Source organism: Sceloporus undulatus, unplaced genomic scaffold (genome assembly GCF_019175285.1).
Source record: "Sceloporus undulatus isolate JIND9_A2432 ecotype Alabama unplaced genomic scaffold, SceUnd_v1.1 scaffold_13, whole genome shotgun sequence".
Lineage (NCBI taxonomy): Eukaryota > Metazoa > Chordata > Lepidosauria > Squamata > Phrynosomatidae > Sceloporus > Sceloporus undulatus.
Window position 1 is genome coordinate 3,006,167 of NW_024802935.1, and position 18,041 is coordinate 3,024,207.

At 39.9% G+C, this 18,041-nt stretch overlaps 1 protein-coding gene across 5 annotated transcripts in view; it reads right to left on the reverse strand.

Annotated features, from left to right (window-relative positions):
* The window catches only part of LOC121917238 (TPA-induced transmembrane protein-like), a 30,732-nt gene extending 15,595 nt beyond the window's left edge, over positions 1 to 15,137 (reverse strand). For 2 of the 5 annotated variants that reach the window (XR_006100989.1, XM_042442997.1), the window contains exons 1-5: positions 14,859 to 15,135; positions 10,634 to 10,947; positions 7,028 to 7,151; positions 5,112 to 5,269; positions 2,624 to 2,694 (exon numbers count right to left, since the gene is read on the reverse strand). Coding sequence is in view for 4 of the 5 variants with exons in the window: in XM_042442997.1 (XP_042298931.1) it covers positions 2,624 to 2,694; positions 5,112 to 5,269; positions 7,028 to 7,151; positions 10,634 to 10,765 (485 nt within the window). In the remaining variant the exon portion in view is untranslated. Of the gene's footprint in view, positions 1 to 2,623; positions 2,695 to 5,111; positions 5,270 to 7,027; positions 7,152 to 10,633; positions 10,948 to 11,619; positions 11,698 to 14,858 lie in introns of all 5 variants that reach the window. The other 3 variants (XM_042442998.1, XM_042443000.1, XM_042442999.1) reach the window with 3 other exon arrangements.
* Between the last annotated feature and the right edge of the window lie 2,904 nt (positions 15,138 to 18,041).

Here is an 18,041-nt window from a genome sequence, read left to right on the forward strand (position 1 = left end):
TGACTTGAGAACAGTTAACAACAACAACAGATTATATTTATAATTCTCAATCAGATATCTCAAGTGTATCATCAAACTACAAACCCCTGGATTTCATAGGAAGCAGCCAGTGCATTTAAAGTGGTATCAAAGTGTTATAACTGTAAAATGAAAGAAACCTCTGTCTTGACTGCAAACACACTCATGTTCATGAAAGCCAGCCTGGGAGATTTTGTAAACCATGTTAAGATTTAAAATAAAATACAGTGCGCCCGCGCCATATGCGCACCCGCCATACGCGGCCTTGAGCATACACGCTCAAGCCGCGGCACACGCGTGGGGCGGAAGGGCCGGTGCGTCCCATTCAATTGAATGGGCGCGCACGCCCGTTGCGCCCTGCGTGCGCCCGCACCGCCGCACCGCCGCGCACGAGCCCCATTGTTTCCAATGGGGCTCGGGCATAGGCGGAATTCGCCTTACGCGGAGGGATCTGAAACGGATCCCCCGTGTAAGGCGAGGACGCATTATAATGACAAAAAATCTGATTTATCTCTGAATGGATTTCCAGAAACAGCAATAAGTCAGTCTCATTCTTCTAATTACTGTTTTCCAATGTACAGTTGGCCCTTAGTTTTTGTGGGGATCTGTTCTGGACCACTTGAGAAAGTGAATATCCAAGCCCCATAGGCTTGAATGGGGTGCACCCCCATGTGGGTGCCATTGAAAATAGCAGAGGTTGCCCCTCCACGGATATTCAAGGGTGCGGATCTCAGATTCATGAGTTAGGAGGGGCGACTGTAGTTACTTCTTTCACTAGGCACAAGCTCAGTACTGAAAAGAGTTATAGGGCCCGTACAGACAGGCCAAAATAAAGCTGCTTCGGATCACTTTGGAGGTATGCTGTTTAAATGATGCATGCATCCTAAGAAGCCAGAAGCCATGCCAAAGCCACACTCCAATCCTGATAACTGGACCACAGCTTTGGTACGGCTTCTAATAATAAATAATAATAAAACTTTTATTTATATACCGCTTTTCCTCCAGATCAAAGTGGTTTACATATCAAATTATAACATATTACAATAAAATACAATACATTATATCAAAATTTCGCTGCTAACTGAAAAAGATGGGTTTTCAGTGCCTTTTTAAAGGCTTCCAATGTAGGGCTGAGTCTGATCCATTCTGGGAGTGTATTCCAATAAGTTGGAGCTATTGCCGTGTAGGCTCTCTGGTGAGTTGATGACAATCTCACTCTGGGGTATTTGAGTAAGTATTTCCCCGTTGTTCTGAGAGTGCGTGGCGGATTATGTAGGGAGAGGCGCTCCTTCAAGTAACTCAGGCCTGAGCCATATAGGGCTTTATAGGTAATGACCAACATTTTGTATTGCGCCCAGAAGCTAATTGGCAGCCAGTGGAGAGATTTCAGTACAGGTGTTATATGGTTGGATCTTGAAGTTCCCGCGACCAATCTGGCTGCAGCATTTTGAACGAGTTGAAGCTTCCGAACTAGGTACAAAGGTAGCCCCATGTAGAGGGCATTACAGAAGTCCAAGTGAGAGGTTACCAGTGCATGTACTACTGTTTCAAGGTCCTTTCGGTCCAGACAGGGACGCAGTTGGCGTATCAGCCGAAGCTGAAACCAAGCACTCCTGGCCATCGCATCCACGTGAGATGATAACTGCAGAGATGAGTCCAGGAGTACTCTCAAACTGCGAACTTTATCCTTTATGGGGAGCGTGACCCCGTCAAGGATAGGATGGCAAATTTCTCTGTCTGGACTTAGGGTACCTATCACGAGTACCTCTGTTTTCTCTGGATTCAGCTTGAGTTTGTTTTCCCTCATCCAGCCCATTACTGACCTCAGGCAGGCATCCAGAGGGGAGGTGCCATCCTTAGTCACTGTATCAGTTGGAGCCATTGAGAGATAGATCTGGGTGTCATCAGCGTACTGATAACACCGAGCTCCATGTCTCCGGATGATCTCTCCCAGCGGCTTCATGTAAATGTTAAACAGCGTGGGGGACAGGATGGCACCTTGAGGAACGCCAGATGTCAGCTCTCTTTTCCGAGAGCAGCTGTCCCCCAGCCTCACCATCTGGAACCTTCCCGAGAGGTAGGATCGGAACCACTGGAGTGCAGTGCCCCCGATACCCAACTCTCCCAGGCGTTCCAGAAGGATACCATGGTCGATGGTATCGAAAGCCGCTGAGATGTCCAAGAGCACTAGCAGGGTTATGCTTCCCCTGTCAATGCCCAGACGGAGATCATCGACTAAGGCAACCATGGCACTCTCAACTCCGTGTCCCGCTCTGAAGCCAGTTTGATATGGATCCAGATACAGTAATCAGCTTCATCCAAGACTGCTTGGAGTTCTTGCCTCTTAGGATGAATGCATCATTTAAACAGCATACCTCCCAAGTGACCTGAAGCAGCTTTATTTTGGCCTATCTGTATGGGCCCTTAAACCCACCTATTTCTGTCTAGCCATGCTCCCTTCCTCCATACCTCTCCAGATGTCTCAGTGTGTTCCTCAACTTGCCTCCCCAAACTCATCTCCTTTTCTTAAGGCCATACTTCAGAGTCAAATATAGGTGTTCAGAATTATCCTGTGAAAGTTCTAGAGCTTCTTCTACTTTCCTACCTGATGGAAATGACTTCAGCAGAGATGAAATATCGCCCAAGAGCAGGTGAATCTCTGTACACATCCAGAAGCTTGAGAAAGAATTCATTAATTAGGGACACATATTATATAGCATGAAAAAAAATCATCTTGTGTACTTAGTAATTTCATTGTTCTTGTGTTGGAATAGTGGAGTCAAATCCAAGTGGTTAAATTGTAGGCATTTTTAAAATATATTGTCAAGCCTCTCTGCCTCGTTTCTAAAATATTTTCTAGATGCACACAACCTCAACAACACAATTAGGGTTGCCACATATCCTGCTTTGTAAGAGAAGGCCTGTCCTGAATTCATGTGATACAGAATGCCCCAAATCCTTTATTTGTGGTGGATAGTATTTAAAGAAAGTAGGGTCCTTCTTCTTGAGAGAGTGTGTGAGAGGAAAAAGAGAAAGTTCAAATCTCACATAAAATTGTCTTCCACGAAATACGAGGTCAGATATATTTTGCATATATTTTGTATTATCTGTCATTGGCTTCCCATGGGATTAATCTCGGGTTTTGGGTTCCGAACCTGCAAAATGGATATATGTTTCTTACAACGCCTTCTAAATGCCTGATCATATAATAATATGTTCCATATATGTATGTTATATGTGTGCTATATATGTGAGTTGCTACTCTTTTGAAACACTATGGCTATCTTTTACCAAACAGGAACAGAATTAGAGAGGTACACCTATAATACATGCTCATTTATGAACTGAAGAAAAATATAACAAAATATTCACTTTTTAAAAAAAAAAAGTATTGATTAATGTAACAGATGCCTATATTTGTAGCTTTATTATAATTATCATAATATTTATTATGTTTATAAGTAGTTTAGATTTAACTATTGATATTTTCTGCTTATATTATCCTCTGTTTTTAAAACAAATATTCTCAGTGAGTTGTTTGCAGCCTATATGCATCTGAAATCACTAGGTTAAGCTATCTATTCTGCTTGCCTTTTTAGTTCCTGTTTCATACCTGTGACACGGTTGAAATTTGGTTCAACACATTCACCCTGGGTCTAGTGCTAAGTGCTAGAGTGATGACCAGCCAATGTGTAGAAAATATCCCAAAGGGTTATTGTGTGGGTTATTGTGTTAAAAATGAGAGATCACACATACTGCCTGAGCTGTTTGGAATAAATGCACAATGAACATAGTATAAAGATTGTTATAGCAGCTAGACAACTAGTATTACAATGTTCCCTCCTATTTGTCCAAGCTAACTACTTTATCTACTGTTCAGGTTGGCATAAAATGTGTTTGTGTGAGAGAGAAGGGGCATAACAGAGTGCTTGGACCAGGGATATGGCCCTTCAGATATGAATGGATTACAACTTTCTTCATCTCTAATGAAGCTATAGGGCTTAATAAAAGGTGGAGTCAATCACCATCGGACCACAAGTTTAAATTAGTTCTCCATGCTTTTCAAAGGTGGTAAACTCTTTGCTGCTTCTTTATTTGGAGGAAATTGATCATATTCAATGTAACCATTTCAAGTAGATAACTTATTTTGGAGTAGTTGGCCAGTTTAATTAAAAATAGGCAAGCTCTAAAACACTTGTTTTTCATTCTGATGACAGAGTACTTTATCTATGCTTATATGACTTGATGAGTTATGGGCTGAACAGACCACCCCTAAGGAGCAGCCTGCAGCCACCTCTTTTTTGCTGGATCAGGGCTGTGGCAATTACATGCCATGACACTGATCTGGTCTTTCTGTGGTGCAAAAAGGAGCCACAAAAAGCAGCTCCTTTTTGTGCCATGGAAAGGGCACCATAGTCACCAGCACTGCAGCTTTTCAATACACCTTTGGCACTGTGTCATTCCTTACTAGATCCTAGGTCCAACTTGATGTTATCAGAATGAAAAATGTCACACTAGCTTGTGGTGGAGTCAATGGCTGTGCAAGTGGTAATGCACACATTATCTCTAGCATAGTGCTTCACAAACAAAACACACATTTGTTCCCTTCCTTGTGCTAATTTTAGCACTTTGCTTCAATTCGTGCAAGTTTCCTTGTGTTAACACATCACACTACTGAATGCAGACCTTGGAGGAGCCTACCCAATCTCAGTGGGGAGGTCATTACACGTGGTGAATGTAATGGAACCAGTGGAGAAGGGCTTCATCTGCATCACAATCACAACCTAAATAGATTATGGTATGGTAACACTTGCTTTTCCATCACTAGGTTGTTCTATTTGAAAAAAGGTGCTTAACACTTAGCTAAGAGGCTATACAGACTGGCGATAAAGGCCAGCATCAAGGCGCAGTGGGGATGTGGTGTCTGTCTCCTCTCTCAGTTTTTTTTTAATGAGATGTTTCATTTTATTGACTGGTTTTATTGCATTTTGTTACAATTTTATATTATGAAATTATTTGGATTATGTTTTTAAAGTTAAAAGATGTATATACATATTCTAAATAGGTAGGTATGTACTTTATATAAAACTTACCCTCTTGTGGAGATTTTCAGAAAGTAAATTATATGTTGATTCTGAAAGCAGCAGCTCAGGATTCACACAATGGATTTTTACTATCCCTGAGAAGTTGTGATGATTGCCACTTGCTATTAATTCAGGATCCCAGTATTCATCTTCGTCAATGTAAACCGCTAAGATTTTTTTAAAAAAAGGATTTAAAAGTAAAATGAAAATAAAGTAAGTTCTTATCTGTAGTAACTCCCCAAGCCTCCAAACATCTGATGGAATGTTGCACAGAAATGGACAGGTTGGTATTTGAGAGTAGGTTCTTGCCTATACTGGCCAGAATACTCCAAGGACAGCCCAGAGTATCATGACCCCACAGCTGCCCATTTCTGCACAATGGCAACTGTCTGCACCAATGTCCTACTGGGCACCTGGCATGTCCACTGCTACTGCAGGTTTCTTACCTCTGAGGTCAAAATGAGATACCCAGCAATGGAGCTGGGTGCCACATTCTCAGCTCAAAACAAGTGACCCACAGTGGCAGCAAGGATGCTGGGTGGCACAGCTGTCATGGCACAGAAGTGAAGGGCTCTGGATCTTTCTGGAAGATCTGGAGCAACAAGTAAATGTTTAAAATTGCTTTTAACCCTGTTATTCCCCAGTTCTAGTGCAAGGCCTGCCAGATATTGTCCAGACTGCCCACACCAGAACCAGTTTGGCTGTGCATCATCTGAACAGGATGACACCAGATTGGGGTGGAGTAGGAATAAGCTTTTTGGCCTGTGCAGATAAGCAGGGACATAGCCAGGATTTTGGGAGGGGGGGGGTCCAGACTAAGTGCCACCATTATAATGGGGCTTGGGTGCGGTGGCGCAGCAGCACACACCATTCATTTTATCTAATGGAAGGGGGGGGGTCCAGACCCCAAGAACCCCCCCCCCTGGCTACGTCCCTGAGTTAAGGCCATTGTGAAAATGAAAAGTGAAAAGGCATCCATTGACACCCAACACTGATCTTTTCTTAAATGCATATTTAATGGCTGCTCTCTGTGGGCAAAAGGGTACCTGTAACCCAAAGATCTTTTCATTACATTGTTCAGAGGTAATGGGTTTGGTTAAAGATAATGACTCCTGAGTTGGTTTAGAGCAAAAGCAGTTATTTTGATTATGAAGTTTCAGATTAAATTTAAGCAGTGTACTATGTTTTTAAAAAATTAGTTGAAGCCAAATTTAGGGTGTTATCCAGTAGGGGAAATGGATGCTACAGTGAAGTGGCATAAAAACTTCACTGAATTAAAAAAAACACACCTAGTTTTTAAAAGTTAATTAAAGTCAAATTTAGGCTATTAACTAGACAGTAGAGTTACATGGGTTGAATCGAAGTATGGTGTAGGTTTCGATGTTGGACTGGGACTCTGGGAAATGAGGGTTCACATCCTGCTTAGCCATGGAAACTTGGGCTAGTTATACTCTTTCAACCTGAGAGGATGGTGATGGCAAACCTCCAAATAAATCTTGATAGGGTCACCATAAATTGGAATTGACTTTAAGGCATATAACAGAAAGGTAGATAGACTCCACAGTAAAGTGATGGAAAAACTTCTTCCTCTGTTGATAGAGTTTGTGACTGAATGACTAAATATAATATTTCAATAATAATAATAATAAGAAGAAGAAGAAGAAGAAGAAGAAGAAGAAGAAGAGCTATAATAGGAATACCATATTTTTAGGGTGAGCAAAAATGTCATGAAAGTATGTGGGAGATGAACCTAAAACTAGTTATGACTAAAATATGTCCTAAAATATGACTAAAAAGTCAGAGGACCTAGTCACAAGTAATTTGAACTGCATCAGGAGTCAGGAACAATCTCTCACATAGTTCCCACAAATATTTCTGACATGATTTCTTATTTGAAAAATTAATATCTCATAAAGATTACATACCTGAACTCACAGATAAAGTTATGATAGTCACAGCTATCAACAACAGGAAAATAGAAGTGACAAGCATCCATAGTCTGCATTTCCAAAACACAATCTCAGAGCATGACTTCAAGAGGGCTTTCTTCTAGTCATGGGAGGAAAGAGAGAAATCTATCTATAATGATGAAAAATAATTATGGAACAAACACCATAGAACTGAGATAGCATTCCATAATAACAATTTTGTGAAACAATATAGAGAATTTAAGTGGGGCAAAACATAAAGAAACTTGTGGGTATAAGAATGAAAAAGAAAGAGCATAAATACAAATATCAAAAAACTGAGAAGGAAAAAATTGCACACTGAAGTTTGGGCTTTAAGAAACAGCAGCAGCATTACTATGTTCCTAAATATCCTGAGCTACCAGTTACACCTTTGGTAAACATGGCTATTTCATAAGCTTGAACAGAAGAAGTCTGTGTCACATACACAGTTCCATAAACCAACACCCTTTTTCCATGAGCACAGATAACAATAGATTAGAAATAGTTTCAGGTGACCTTTGAAGTCTCTTTTCTTGTAATAAGATGAACAGGAAACGACTGTATAAACAAACCCTTAGACATATGAGTTTCGGATTGGAAATGTATGTATTGTGATTTGAGAATAAAGAGCATGGAGCTTTAAAAATTCAGTTTTCAAAATTGATCTTTAAAAAAAAACACTTCTGTGTACTGTTTTTCTCCCTCAAAGCAGTCATAGTTAAGATGAAAGTTTGAGTGACATCATATATGTTAGTGGTGGGTGACTGTGACAGAACCCCTTCCATGGGCTACACTGCTGTATTTTGGGATGAAAATTGGTTAAATATAACTCCCAGTCAACATTCTACTCTCGTTTAAAAACAAAAAACAAAAAAAAATTATAGTGTTTTCCAGCTGATATCCAACCAATTTGGTGTTGAGACAGGGAACATAGAAAAGGAAAGCACAGCGTTTGGAGGGAATCTGAAGGGAAATTTTTATGTCCCCAGTTTTTAAAAATGGAGGGCCCCAGATGATTTGGAAGAGCTAGTGTGCAACAAATGGATTGTGAGCTGCATACAGCTCATATTTCCCCATCCCTGCTACATACATGCACACACACATCTAAAATTTCAACTCTATTAGCAATGCTAATACTCCATTGTTAATGGAATTCAAGCGTTATTACTTCTCTTTTATCTATCTTTTCTCCTGATTCCCACATGGCCAAGGAGAATGGCCTTTGCCTGCACTGATATCTTTCTATACCATCTTCTTAACTAACAACAGAAAGAACATCTGAGACAAAATGTAGGCCTGTGACTCTAACATTGGCCTGTTACAAACGGGCACCCTAGTATGCGACGAGCGTGTACTAGGGTTAGAAAGGGGCGTCACTTCTTGACGCCCCTAACCCTAGTACGGACCCAGTCCGCACATAATGGCGGCGCCCTATACAGATGGGTGCCGCCATGACTACGTCACCACCGCGCCGTCTCCAAATGAGGTGGCACAGTTGCGACATCATTGCGCCGCACAAGGGTGCCTAGAGCGCCCTTTCCGCAGCACAAGAAGGAGCTCTGAAACGGAGCTCCTTCTGTGGTTTGCGTCGCTGGTACAGCCTTCAGACAGCTGCGCCAGGGATGCAAGGGAGAAAGGGGCCGAGTGGCCCCTTTCTCCTTCTCCCCGCTGCCATCAGGTGTCCTTGGGGCATGAAGCCCCAAGGACACCCCTTTCCAGGCCACGGGGAAGCCAGTGAAACATTGAAATCTTGCATATTATATTTTCTGCATTTTGGCTGGCCAATAAAAATATTGTTCCTTTGAGGACATTGTATTCTGTTGAATTATGGCATGTATTTATACCCTGAAACTGAGCAATACTTCATAAAGGATCAATGAGTCAAATTTAAGCAGACATTTATTTAATGAGGTTATTGTTACTCTTAATTTTGTAGAAACAAAACATCATTGCTAAGGCTCAGAAATCAATCCAGGAAAATACAGATTAATTTCATGGAGCTTTCATAGCCCTTACTTTAATACTACTTTCCATTTGTGCAGTACTTTCTAGTGTTCAAAAGACCTCATAAGGATTGTCTGATTGTTATCATGCTTACAGTAGCCTCATCTTGTGTCAAGGTATTTTGACAATGTTGTCCATTGCAGTGGTTGGAAACAGACTAGTTTTCCTTCAGTAGGAGTGAGAAAGAACCCTTGGTTCTCCATACGTTTGGGAATTCATTTCCCAGAAGTCCATGGACCTCCATTCCCATGCTGTAATGAATGTTTGCATGGGTATCCTGCTGAGCCACCCAGCTGGGCAACTCATACTAACTTCAGATTGAGTGATTTATGGTGGCAGCAGATATGTCAGGCAGCTCAGTGGGATGCCCATGCAGACAGCTATCATGGCGCAGGAACAGAGGGATCTCCTTGGAAGATTCTGAGTAACTATGGGGCTCGACAGAACACCCTAAAGGGATGGTCTGGATCTGCCCATTTTCCCTCCAGAGGGAGCCTGCAGCAACCAAACAGTGTGGGTTCCCTTTGCTCCAAAAAGAACCTGCTAAAAGTGGGTTCTTTTGGGTGCACGGGGAGGACATAATCAGTGTGCCATTGGCACACTGACACGTCCACAACGCAAGCGTGGTGCCCGGAGGTGTGGATGCAGCACTGCACTTGCATCGTGCATGCGTGCCACGTATGGACAGTGCCACATAAAGATGGCACCGTCCATATGTATTAGGGTTCTAGAGCATGTGGTTGCCGTGCACTCTGGAACTCTAATTTTGGCACTGACACAGCGCTTTCAGCCCATCTGTTTTGGCCCAATATGTTCTATAATACTCTGTTTCTGGTATGGAATGTATCAGATGTGGTCTGGACTGCCCACATCTGAATCAGAGTTTGGAATGCATATCATCCAAACTGGGCAATGCTAGAATGAGGGGGGGGGCATAGAGTGGGCCTTTGGTCCATGTAGGCAAGGCCCTATATAGAAAAGACACTGTATTGACCAAATATTTGAAGTACCTTTGGACCTTTGCCAGTGTTACTATTGCCCCATTTACTTGTCCTCATCATTGCCAGAAGGAGAAGGTGAAGCTACTGGAAACTACTATTTTTCTCTCTTTCTTTTGCTGCTGCCTGTTCTTCTTGGAAAGCAAAGAATACCAATTATACCAATGGAGGGATTGAGGCTGAGGGTTTCTGGCAAAGGTGGGAATCACGGCATGCCTTTTAGATGCTTTTTGTTTTTTTGGAAATTTAAGTGTTCAGAATGGTGTGTGTTTTTTAACAAATCAACATGATACTAGGAAAATAAGCACATGTCCTTTGGTATAAACTACAAACTGGATAGATATCTGAAATTCATATATTTAATCAGGACACAGACTTTGGATTTATTAAATAAGTATATAATGTTCTTTTTAAAAAATGCTAGGTTTCCCCCTTCTATATTAGAATCAAACTTTCAATGTCTAAACATATCCAAATAAGTTACTTTATTTTCACTAACCCCTGGTTAAGTACTGATCAACCCCTGGCAGTGAATTAATATACCTTTACAGAACAGAAAATGAATATTTCAACTACTTACCTTATTAGGCTGAAATATGTTAGGCTGAAGAAGCTCATTTGATTCAGGCACGTCATCTCCACTTCTTTCTTCACCTACTTGTTGTAAGGGAATGTCTTGTGCATCTTCTTGTTGAGGAACGTGGCCATTCATTGTTCTTGGTTATCAACACAGTGGTCTACAGCACAGGACATGTCAAACTGAGAAAACCAACTTCCTTTTGCATTTTTCAGTTCTGTTGGTATTGCTGATAATAGGATGCAGTTCAAAAAGAGTTTCCATTCATTATTCTCTCCCCACATGAATCAGAATGGATAGATATCTGAAATCAAATGCTGTAAAACACAATACAGCCCTTACAGGTGCTCTTCGGTACATGAAGTCACAATGTACTAAGATCTCTGGTATCGGGAAAGATTGTCATTTAAAAGTTGTGCAAGGCTGGTCTGGATTTTCCAGTTTGCTTACTTGACTTAACCTGCCCTCTATAGACATCAGCAGGTAATTTAACCTGAGGCAACCAAGCCCTTCATGTAGTAATACACTAAAGCTCTTTCCTTTGTAGGGCTGAAATAGAAACCTCTACCAGGGACAATGTCAATGAATTCTGGCAAAAAGCTATCTCATAAGAAATGCTGGCCTCAGGATAAAGATGAAAACCATGTGTCTGTTGTTTAGCAATGACTTCTGGCTAAACTGACAGCTAAATTCAGGACTGGGTTTTGTCTAAATGACAGAAAGCAAATCCTGACATTCCTATAGAAAGTTTGGATAATTAATTTTTTGACAGGTTTTGAAAAGTGATGGTTGGTTCTACAGTGTACCATGTCTACATGGAAAGCATATAGTATATCAGTGTCCTTGAAGTAACCATTGTTGAGTGAAGAAATGACAAAAACAGATTACAGAAAGATACAGTTGCTATATTACAATTCTATATAGTCTAATATATATGTAGTCCAATATATATAGTCTAATACATAGTCTAATATAGGTCTGGTACATACCTTTAAGAATGTCCAGGCTGGCGGTGGCCTAATTTCCTCTGGGGGGAAGCCACAGTCTCCAAACCACATGGCTTCCCTCTGCAGGAAAAAGAACCCGGAAAAAACAGGTTCTTTTAAAGCCACAGGGTGGCGTAATGAGTGTGCCACTGGAGCACTCATTACGTAAACACTGTGCGGCAATGTGTGGATGCCACATGGTGTGTACGTAACAATGACGGCACCCATGTACACAGGGTATTGCCATTGTTATGCTGCCCGTACTTACTGGGGTTAGGGACCATGCGGTTGCTGCGCAGTCCCTAACCTTAGAATCAGCGCTGGTACACAGCTTATTGGCAGTATGCACTGTGCCATGGGTGCTATAGTAGAAGGTTCCAGATGTTTGAATAGGAATAATGATTTCTTATCACACTGTCTGTATTGACTGGCTTATCTACCTCCTGAATGTTTACTTCATCAGAAACCATTTTGTGAATGGCCAGGGTTAATAATACAATAGTTACTTTCATTACTTTCTGCATTTAATTTTTCTCTTGCTTTATTTACTTTTTGGATATGCTTTGAAGGAAGATGCTTGATTAAGAAAAGAAGACAAAAATAGGAACTCCATTTAGTGACAGGACTATAAACCTGAGATACTACCAAGGAGAGGAAAAAAATGAGAATGTAAGGAGGAATGAAGTGATGTCATCCTGAGATTAATACTTTTTGTGCCAAATTCTCTGGAACTAGAACATGGGAGAGTGCCTTATTGGCAGCTGCTCCCAGACTATAGAATTGCCTCCCATAAGAATCTCATATGGCCCACACTCTACTCTCTTGTTGGCAAATAAAGACCCTTTTATTTGAACAGGCATTTGGTGACTGATTATGCAAAAGCTCCTTTCAGTGGCAAATGTATGCTGTACTTTTATTGTGACAATCATGTTTTTAAATTACTTTACACTGCTTCAATGTACTGATGTTTTAATATGACAATTTATTTAGTTGTTTTAATAAGATTGCTTTGAATCTCATTTGAAGAGAAAGATAGGATATAAATCAAACACAGCTAGCTAGATGTGTCTGTGTTTTTAAAAAGTATATAATTAGGGATTTTTTAGATGTGCTTTGTTTTAATTAATGTTATGAACTGTCTTGGAGGTGGGATATAAATGAATGAATGAACAATACATTAAAAACCCATGCTATAATCAATGTATTAATCTTAAAGTACCACAGAACTGCAGCTGGGTAACACAAGGTATCTGGTCAGAACTGTGCTGCTAGGTTGCATGTATAATGTAGAAAGCACAATGCACATCTGCAAGTGCAGTGTCACCACATGTTCAGCTCTGTTTCCACAACCTTCAGCTGAATGCAGACAATACACCATGTCCAAAATAGTACAAGTGCAGGCATAAGTCACTAACAGGATGCCAGCTGTTATTCCATTTAACACAATCATTACATAGGCTTTAGTTTAGCCCCCTAGTTTAGGGGCTGCATACATGCCTCTTCCCACTGTTCCAGCTGCCAGGCCCAGGTTCCTCTATACCTGCTGTAGTAACACCAATTGGCTAGTCAAGAGTAAGTATGTGGGTTTAAATTTTGCTTTCCTTCCCACTCTCTGCCAGTTGATCAGCGCAGCTGTTGTTGCCAGAACTTTCTGTAGTACTAAAATCGGCTGGCAGAGAATTGCTGAGGGATGAGTGATGGTCAGGAGGTAGCGCAGCGCAGCAGCAATTTAATGTATGATAAAATCCATTTCCCCTCTTCCAGCCCAATTCTGTCCTGTGCCCGGATTGGGCTGAAAAGAGCTGGAGGGAGATAGTAAAATAGGGAATGGGAAAGCTGGAGAGAGATAGATGGGAATATATGTGAGCAGTTGGAGAGAGATGGTTAGAAAAGGGAATGTGGACAGCTGCAGAGAGATAGACGGAGAATAAGGGAAGCTGGAGAGAAATGGTTAGATAGGGAAGGAGAGGAGCTGGAGTGAGAGAGTAAGACAGGGAATGAGGGGAGTTGGAGAGAAATGGTTAGGGAATGGAGGAGCTGTGGGGAGTTGGAGAGAGATGGTGAGACAGGGAACTAGGAGAGCTGGAGAAAGTGTAGGAATGTGGGGAGCTGGAGGGAGAGACTTCAAACAAGACATATGTTACCAACATGATCCCAGCTGATACTTTCTAGGAACTAAGAAAGACATCTGGAATTTACATGACCTTAGGGCAATTTATAATAGGAGATATATCCCATGGAAGCTCATGGTTGTTTTCATTCAAACTGGTTTAATTTCAAATCCTCTGAAAGCATGGGGCCTCTTCAAAAATATGTCCTACAGAGATCTAGGAGCATAGGAGGAAATGTGTAAAATAATAATAGGTGTCCTTGGAACAAATATGGATTTATGTATTAATAAAAGATAAAGTTTTGATAACCGTTTTTGTTTCTGTAGATTCCTAATTCACGTAATGGTTGTGTGGCATTTTTAAAAGAAAGAGAGGCTAAAACGTGAGTTGTGTAGAAAAGGAAAAGATCAATGATAGTGATTCTGTTCATTTGGAAGCAGTATAGATTATTTTTGTCCACATATTAGGCACCAATCATGAACATTTTCAAATAAGAATGATCATAACATCTGTGAGCCGTTATGTGAATTGACATTTAAAGCACAATAATATGGATGCTTGTTAAGGAAGACTCATTGAATTCCATAGGCCTTCTTCCCTGGTACGTGTGTACATGATTGTAACATTAATCCCTTTCAATGATATTTAGTAACCAAATACCATTTAATGTATATGACTTTTATCAAATTTGGAACATCCTTAACCTTCTCCCTGTACAAGTCTTGTTCTTTCTTCTAAGAAGATTCTCAGGATATGTCTTATCTCATGCTATTCTAAGAAAATTCTCAGGCACAGAAAAAGAAGCCACACAATGAAACACATATATCAAAAATAGTGTGATCCACATATGTGGACTATTTATGGCCCTCTAGTGGTTTGTGGATTGCAACTCCCATCACTGTAGCCACCATAGTGAATGTGAGGTATAGCATTATAGGATCTGCCATCTAAAATCATTTGGAAGTTACCCATCCCTGTATTAAGGAGTCCCTTACACAATAAAATATTGTGTGTTGTGTTCTTATTTAACTGACTTGAGACACAAAATATTATTTTCCTATTAAAGAACTATCACAATGGTGAAAGTAACATTGGAAAATGTAAAGAAATAATCGAAAATACATATTTTACCGTTAATTGAGTTTTCTCCAACCGACGTCCTCCAGATGTTTTGGTCTACTATTCCCATCATTCCCAGCCAGTGTGGCAAATTGCCATAAAACAAGGACATTCAATGGCCTTAAATCCTGGATGATGATTTCAATGCATGTCTGAAACTCCTAACTGTACAACTGAATTGTCCTTTCTCTGTTATGTTAGCATTCAACCCCTATCTCTCACTTGTAGATAAGAAATCTGAAACTGGAGATGAATTATTAACTAAATTCCTGGGGAAGTTCGCAGCTTTACTCCTTTGCATACCTTCATGGAGTTCATAGTTCAATCATCTAGCTCTTCAAAAAGTCAAACCTTCCTCTTGCAGAGCTGTTTTGTCTCACTCCTGTGCTAACAAGTTGTTAACATGATGAGGAAAAAACTATATTATTTTGGGTTCCCCACATCCTGACCACAGGAAATTTCAGAAGCAGCTTGTCTTGTTTATTTTTGTTACTGGAAGTAAACTATCCTAGATTGTAAAACTTCAGTTCACCAAAAAACAGTAACCCAACCTTCAATTTCCTACTGAGGTTAGCTCACCAGTTAGAAAAAAATCCAGTCTGTTTCTCTTTCACTGGCTTCATTCCCAATAGATAGATAGGATTTCCATTCTTCTGGATATACAGTATTAGCTGATTATCAGAGCCCATTAATTATCTTTAGCTGACAAAATTATGCTAAAGCATTCCTGCAAACATTTAGGCTCACCATATGCCAGAAATGACTTCAAGGTATGTAAAAACAAAATAAACCTTTAAGATACCAAATGCAAAATGCTATTTCTTGTGTTTATTTTTTTTTTTCAGCCAACATAACCTTCAGTCCAGTCACTGGTCTGATATTTTCTTTCCATTAGGGATGAACAAATACATATTTCTACCTAATATCTCATGCACACCAATGTACTCTTTCTTGGTTTGAGAATTCCCACCACCACTACCACCACCACCAATATTTTGCAGAACCTCTACATCTAAAATGTAGAGTTTCTTAAACATTTTCTTTTTTTATCCTTTTATAAATGTTTGCAAAGTTCATGATGTGTGCATATATATAAGAGTGGGTAGCTGTCTCTTAGCAGATTTAATTTAAAATCCAAAATGATACTTGTCTGTATACACATACACACAACCTAAATAATAGCTTGATCAAAAGGAGAAAGCAAATCAAGGGACAAAAGCAAACATGAAAAATGAAAGTTCCAGAGGAATGCAGCAAATGTTGCAAATATATTCAGGCCTATCTCAGTTACCAGAGAAGCTCCTTTACTTTTTCACATGGAGAAAGCAAGCATCATTAAATTGTGATTAAATCATGCTAATAGTGCGATCGGGGGAAGATTATCACACCCCCGCATGCTTGTCCCATTTGTGTCCCATGCATAAACAGTAATGCACATGTGATAATCTTCCCTCGATCATGCTATTAGCGTGATTTAATCACGATTTAATGATGCTTGCCTCCCGTGTAAAAAAGTCCAAATTCTTTTTATGTCTGTCCAGCCCCATTTTCCCTCATCCATTTGTTTAAATAAATTTTATTTTATTTACTGCACTTATATTTTGCCTTTCTCCCAAAATATAGCAGACTGGTAATACTGAGATTTCAGGGAGCTCCTGGCATAACCTTCACTGTAGCTGATGAGCAATCTTTATGGTTTAACTTGGGATATAAACCTTTATGTTATTAAGTTTCTATACAATTCATTTTGTATTAACATCCCCATATTACCAGGACATTGTGGAGGGTGGGTGGATTATTAAAAACTCTATTTTAGAAAAGCAAGATGTCAGGCAGATTGATCACATAGATATTCTGACAGAAAAACAAATAAATAAAACTTGAAACAATATCCAGCTCCTATTCTGAAAAGTAAAGTATCCTTTATTTTCAAAATATGTGTAATATCCAAAAGATTCATATATCTCAAAAAAAATTGATACATCTGATATGGAAAAAATCCATCTTAATAGAAAATTATCAAAAGCAAGTTCAAAGCTGATGCAAAGCAGATGAAGCATCGAAATAGCTGATCAAAAAGTGTGACTCCATTTTCACATATCTGATGATGGAACATTCACTTATTGGGAAATTATGCTTGTTTGATTGAATCCATATTGTTTGTTATCAGTACAAAAAGTTTATGGCACTTTTCTGCTTAAGTTATATATTATCTATCTGAACACATACATATATTCTTCTTTAATTATCTTTATTATATTAGAAAATATAACAGTACAATTATTAACTCATATCACATTTTATTCATCATAAGTGAGGACTCCGATAAGAAAGTACATGCTTTTCTGGTTTTGGGTTCAACCTATTGGTCAGTTTGCATACTGACGAATCCAATCATAAAGTGCTGTGATCTTGGTATAAACTCCAGGACGATTCCTTCGAGCACATCCTTCACCCCAGCTGACAATGCCTGTCAGGTACCATCTGTTTCCCTTTCCAAAACAGGCTAACGGACCCCCAGAGTCACCCTAAATGGAAGGATACAAGTGTCTCTATTAGAAGAAAGATAATGATACTACATTATTTCCACTCATTTTCACAGCACATTGTGAGATGATGTCTCACTTTGTAATTTGTGATATTCTATGCATAATCATTTAAATCTATAAATCCTAATGTGCAAACATCTGGATTGATTATTCAACTGTCCACCAGAGTCCATATCAGGTTATCAGGACATTAGACAATGTTAAACACTTGTTTAAACTTCCTGGTAATGGCAAAGGAAAGTTGGGATTTCCTTTGCTGCCAATATGATAATTTGGTCAGCACAATGTCCCTCCTTCCAGTCAGGCAATGGCAACTATGCAACTGATCCACAGGTGCTAAGTGTGAGAATTCAGTAGAAGAAGCTATCTCCACACAACCCACTTTTGTATATGCAGGAGAAAGGCATGCATCTAGAAGCCTGTTTCCCATTCCCAGATGAGCCCCATTCAGATTAAATTGAATCCTATGTATCGGCACATCAGCCTATGTGTCATATTCCACAATAATGGTGCACTAACTTAGTGGGTGGACATTTTCCATCACTTTTGCATAGCGATGGCAAGGGATCTTATGGCTCTAATCAGACAGTGGCCAAGATTCTGAATTGTTTCAGCACAGTATTACAATCAGTCCACAGAGTTACAT